The sequence below is a fragment of the Myotis davidii genome, unplaced genomic scaffold, assembly GCF_000327345.1.
Source record: "Myotis davidii unplaced genomic scaffold, ASM32734v1 scaffold1584, whole genome shotgun sequence".
Classification (NCBI taxonomy): Eukaryota; Metazoa; Chordata; class Mammalia; order Chiroptera; family Vespertilionidae; genus Myotis; species Myotis davidii.
This window is the reverse complement of record NW_006295732.1, coordinates 471,227-477,693: the sequence shown is the minus strand read 5'-3', so window position 1 is coordinate 477,693 and position 6,467 is coordinate 471,227. Positions and strand designations below refer to the sequence as shown.

The 6,467-nt window shown below is 37.6% G+C and overlaps 1 protein-coding gene across 1 annotated transcript; it reads left to right on the top strand.

Moving 5' to 3' along the window:
* The first annotated feature begins 554 nt into the window (after positions 1-554).
* LOC102770305 (eukaryotic initiation factor 4A-I-like) lies at positions 555-3,378 on the top strand. Its single transcript, XM_015568198.1, is given in 2 exon segments — positions 555-654; positions 2,681-3,378. Coding segments are annotated over 2 exon segments (798 nt in total).
* The last annotated feature ends 3,089 nt before the right edge of the window (positions 3,379-6,467 follow it).

The following is a 6,467-nucleotide window of genomic DNA, read 5'->3' as shown; positions in this document are numbered from 1 at the left end:
GTATTGTAATCACTCAATTTTATTGAATGTGGACAATAGACCAATATGCTACTGCATACTTTCTAGTGTGATTGGAAGTGGAAAAACCATTCTGGGAGTCACAAGACTTGACCAAATTTGGTGGATGTCACATTCAATATTGTTTATTAAAGTAGGTATTTCAAGTTTTTTGCATAAATTGTTATAGTCTGTAAGCGTTCAGATGGAGTAGGTGATCTTTCTTAGGATGGGTATACATTTACTTTTAAAAGGGCAATTAATGGTTATATCTATATTAAAAATACATTATTATTTAAATCATTGATTTTTAGTGAATATGCAGGATATTATTGAAGACACAGCAAAAATATATAAATAAAAACTCCAGCAAAATCGGAAATTGAAGGATTTACAGCCTCATTATGAGCAGACATTATTTGATTAAAGGAGAAAAGAGGTGAAGTGACCTAGCAGCAACACCAGATATAATTTTATAGTAAAAATCAGAGCTAAATAATGCTATGTCAACAATTATGCAAATAAATATTTGACCTTCTAATTTCAATTCATTACAAATGTTATATAAGGAGCTAGGTTTCCACCTGAAAGGAAAACAAAATTCTGAGAAAGAATTTGACATGGACTGTGGAATCTCAGGAAAACCTCAGAGGAAAGGTGGGGATAAGTGGGAGAGTGGGGAGAGATTAACCGAAGACTTTATATGCATATGTGCATAAACCATGGACACAGATAATAGTGTGGTGAAGGCCTGGGATGGGGGCATGTGTGGGCTAGAAGGGCTTAATGGGGGGAAAAGGACATCAGTAATACTTTCAATAATAATGGTAAATTAAAAAAAAAAAGAATTTGGCTCAGAGCAGGAGTTTCTATTCTGCTCTGATAGCAGGTCAAGTATGTACCCTATATACTTTTTTAAAATATGTTTTTATTGATTTCAGAGAAAGGAGAGAGAGAGAGATAGCAACATAATTGATTAGCTTCCTCCTGAATGCGCCCCCCCCCCCCCACTGGGGATGGAGCCTGCAACCTGGGCATGTGTGTTGACCAGGAATGGAACCATGACCTCCTGGTTCATGGGTTGTCACTCAACCACTGAGCCAGTCCAGCTGATCTGTACCCTAATTTTGATATTACTTGGTGCACAGAATAGTGTGTCCTAAACTTTTTCAGATTAAATTGTATCAGTTCAAAAATGCATTATTGAACCATTTTTTTTTTTCTCAGAAGGAACTACGTACATAATAAACAATGGGCCTGCCTTGATTTGTTTTCAGACAAGCATTAATCCCAATCACTTCTGCTAAACTCTATTTGTTGATTCTCTATGTTGCTTTACATATAAAATGTTAAACATTTATATAATGCAAGTAATTGGGATGGTGTTTAAATCATTATGCCAAATTTTAAAAAATGGTAAGTAACTCAGCCAGTAAAGTCTAGTGCATTTGGAAACTAGGGCAGGTAAAATATGGTTAACTTGTAGTCCAGGAATAGAGGAAAAGAATTTTTTTTTTTTTTTATGGAGGAAAGCAAGGAGTTAGGATAAATTATTTTGAACAAAAGTTCATGGGAGGAATACGAGAGTTGGAATTGGTAGGTAGCAGTTTCTCATTGGTTGCAGGCAAGGACAGCTTGTTGCCAATAGAGAGGAAATATTTCTTCTTGCTGTACTATGTTGCTGTGATAAGTGATATGTGAGAGCCCTCCCTTCATGGATTTCTGACTTCAGTGTTGAGTTGGGTTTCTTTTCTTTTTTTAAAATATATTTTACTAGAGGCCCAGTGCATGAAATTCATGCACTCAGGGGGCATCCCTCAGCCCAACCTGTGTTCTCTCGCAGTTTGGGATTCTTCTAGCAGTCTGGGGCTCTTGCAGTCCTGGACCCCTCACTCCTTACCACCTGCCTGCAGCAGCAGAGGTGGGAGAGGCTCCCGTCACCACCACTGCGATTGCCAGCCATGAGCCTGGTTTCTGGCTGAGTGGCGCTCCCCTTATGGAAGCACGCTGACCACCAGGGGGAAGCTCCTGCATTGAGCGTCTGCTCCCTGGTGGTTAGTGCACATCATAGTGACCAGTTGTTCTGCCCTTTGGTTGACTGGCATATTAGCCTTTTATTATATAGGATTGATTTTTTACAGAATGTAAGGGAGAGGGATAGAGAGTGGAGAGGGATAGAAGGTTAGAAACATTGATGGGAGAGAAACATCAATCAGCTGCCTCCTACACACCTCCTACTGGGGATGTGCCCGCAACCAAGGTACATGCCCTTGACCGGAATCGAACCTGGGACTTTTCAGTCCACAGGCCGACACTATATACTGAGCCAAACCAGTTAGGGCAAGTTGTGATTTCTTAATACATTTTTTGCACCATATTCTCAGGAGGTGCTGTTAAGGACAACTTGGTTCATATTCAAATACTGGCACAAGCTAATGATGGTTGAAAGTTCTGGGCCCTGTAGAGAGGAGAGAAATTTAAAGCTTGGTCAAATCATATTAACAGGTATTTTGCCCAGATTGTTCAGTGGGTACAAATAGTTAATCATTAATGAAGCACTGAATGGGAATTTGGAAAGTCTGTATATGAACTTTTAGTAGGTAAGAAAGAAAGGCATCTGTGAGCCTTACATGTCATATGGAAGGAGGTGGTTGTTTTCAGTAAGGCATTTGTGAAAACATAGTTGCCATATCGATTCTGCAACAGATTGAATTAGATCTGAAGGCCACTCAGGCCTTGGTCCTGGCACCTACTAGAGAACTAAAACAGCAGATACAGAAGGTAGTCATGGCTTTAGGAGACTCCATGGGTGCCTCCTGCCATGGCTGCATTGAGGGTACCAATGTGCGTGCAGAGGTGCAGAAGCTGCAGATGGAAGCTCCCCGTATCATCGTGGGCACCCCAGGACATGTGCTTGACATGCTTAATCGCAGATATCTGTCTCCCAAATACATGAAGATGTTTATACTGGATGAAGCTGATGAAATGTTAAGCTGTGCATTCAAGGACCAGATCTACTGGTATGACATATTCCAAAAGCTCAACAGCAACACCCAGGTGGTATTTCTGCCAGCTACAATGCCTTCTGGTGTGCTTGAGGTGACCAAGAAGTTCATGAGGGACCCCATTTGGATGCTTGTCAAGAAGGAAGAGTTGACTCTGGAGGGTATCCGCCAATTCTACATCAATATGGGAAGAGAGGAGTGGAAGCTGGACACATTGTGTGACTTACGTGAAACCCTCGCCATCACCCAGGCAGTCATCTTCATCAACACTCAAAGAAAGGTCGATTGGCTCACTGATAAGATGGACTCCCGAGACTTCACTGTCTCTGCCATGCATGAAGATATGGACCAAAAAGAATGAGATGCAATCATGTAATGTTCCTTAACGTTGCTGTTTTCCCCGAGCACAGGGCTCATGCACAGTTTAAAACTGCCAAAAGGAGTAGTTGAATGAATTATTCATTTTTATAATTTATAGTGTGATATGTATGACTATATATAAATCTACATATCTATCTCCATCTTTATGTGTTAATATTGATATTGACATGTCTGTTTATATGTACCTTTCTGCAAGAGTATGAGCTATTCAGTTTTTTAACATGTCTAATTGTATAAGAATAACCTGTGCTTTGTAGCATATTCATCATCCATGCCATGTGACCACAATATGCCAGTGTCACCCTTAATGTATTCTGATAATAAAAAAAATACTCCCACCTCATACTCCAAATGCTCCGTAGCAGAGCAATTTTTTTGAGAGTCATTAGAATGCAGATATCATGATTGTATTATAGATCCCAAATACTAAAGGTACATTTCAATATAATAGTCTGTATTTGTTCTCACATGCCATTATGCATTTTAAACTGCTTTATTACATACATAAATACCAGAAAATACTTGTTTTATTTTATATGATCTCTTTGACCATAAGTGATTCACCTAATCCAACCATAGGACAGAAATTCCTTTTACCTTATCAGCTATTGGAATCCTCCTGGCAAATATAAACTCAGGGGAGTCTTATGAGAATTTTTAATAAATTAATTTCATGGTCATAAATAAAAAGAAAGCAAAGGGGAAGTTATAATGTTGCTTTGTCTGGACATTTTTTAAAGTCTATATAATGTGAGACCAAATTAGCTCATGAGAGAAGTCATACTCTAAAGATTGAAGGGAAGAGTGTGAGAACTCTAATATATCAGTATTGGAGTTAGTTTTCTTTTGAAACTGTGTTTTATAAGTAAACAACTTTCCTTTATTGTTTAAGCAAATCTGAGTTGGATATTTTATTACAAAGTCATCTTATGTGATATGCTATATTTTTTATTGAAGTCCAATAAATTTTTTAAAATGATCTTACTATTATTTCTAAAAATGTGTGAACATGTGTTATTTGTTCTTTCCCAAGTTAGAAATGAAATATCTCGCCCTGACTGGTTTGGCTCAGTGGATAGAGTGTAGGTCCATGAACTGAAAGGTCCCAGGTTCAATTCCGGTCAAGGGCATGTACCTCGGTTGTAGACACATCCCCAGCTGCAGGTGTGCAGGAGGCAGCTGACCAATGTTTCCCTATCATCGATGTTTCTGACTCTCTGTCCCACTCCCTTCCTCTCTGTAAAAAATTAATAAAATATATTAAAAATGAAATATCTCTTAGAATAGTAATATAATATATAATTTTTTTAAAAAAATAAAGAAATATTGACTTAGCAAAAATATCCCTAGTGAAGAAATTAAAAACATGTCTACTTACTGATAAGAGTTAATTACATATTTTTGGTAGCCAGGTTAATGATCCAAAACTGGGTGTACATTTAATGAATGCAGGAAAATTACTCTGGAAAATGTTAAATATAAACATTAGTCTGTTCGTTGTGTCATATCTAAGTATGTTTTTATTTTGCACATATTTGAGGGAAATTAATAATATTGACTTTTTATTAAATAGTTTTTGAAATAAACTTGGGTACTCAGATGTCCTAAGTGAATGGAACCAAAAGCAGGCTTCATTCCATGAGGAGGGAGGTAAATTAGGGAATATCAGGATCTAAAGTCACTGCTGGCTCACATTAACTGCTACCTTGTTGAAATTCCAGATTAAACATGAAACATGAATACTGAAAAGGCTGGTAAGCATTAGAGAGTTATTTGCATGGAATAGGAGATACTGAAAGGAATAGATACATCAAGTTATTCAATCAAGATTATGTCTTGAAAACCTAAAACCTAACATGTTCCAGGAACTGTTATGAACCTGGGGACACAATCATAAGAATTAGATATTACTTATTCTATCATAGAATTTACATTCTGTGGGAGGAAAAAAAATCAGTAACTAGAACATGTTTTATGTAGCAATTTGTTCTCTATGCACATGAAGGAGTAATGGTGGGATAGGAACTACAAGAATGTGAATAGAATGGGTAGGCAGAAAATAATATCTGAGAGATGAGAGTTGTGTTGAATTCTGAAAAACAAGCATGGCCTCGCCATGGAAAGACATTTCCTGGAGAAGTATGATGCAGGCAGAAATATTCACAATTATAAAGGCACTGAGGGTGACTAAGTTTGCCTTGGCAGCCAAAACATAGATGGCCAGCAAGACTAGGATATATTGAGGAAGTGAGATTGTGATTCCAGATGCCACTGAAGGTAAATTTGGGATGTGACTGAGAAAATTTCCATAATAAGGAGTTTGGGTAATATTCAAATTGTAAAAATAAAAAGGTATTGGAGATTTATTAGAAGTAGAGTGGCATATTTTTAAAAAAATATCAACCTTGGTGCTTAACTGGGGATCGTTATAAAGAGATAATGGCTACATGAGTGCTAAAATCATTTGGAATATAATATAGGAAGTGAACAAATTCAGGATGTCTTTGGGAAATATCTATCAAATAATTTTTCAAGGATTTGATTTAGAGGAAGAGGAAAGGGAAGAAACAGAATGATTTTTAGATCGTGTGTGTGTGTGTGTGTGTGTGTGTGTGTGCGCGCGCACACACACACACACACACGCGGACGCGCATCTGGAAGTATGCAATTCCCATTATAAAAAATGGATAAAATAACAACAAAAACAACATGTGGGGGTATTAGGAGAATCTCAACTACTCTTTATTTTAAGTGTATCCATTTCTACATATAGTATAGTAATTATTCTTTTTCCAGAAATGTCTACGAAGATTGTTGATATAGAAAACCTTTCCCCACATGACAATTATAATCAACCCACTATTCCTAACATGGGTCCAATAATTTTAATTATCCCTAGCATCCATCCATTCGTCTTAGGAACAGATTTCCCCAGTTTACCTGGGCACAGGGTTGCCCACCTAAAGAAGAGCTTATCATCCTCCCCTACAGCAACATGTGAAACTTCTAGGTTATCTCATTAAGGATACCCAGGAATGCATGCTCTCCCACCCTTCCTGCTGGTTATGAGATAACAAGACTGCT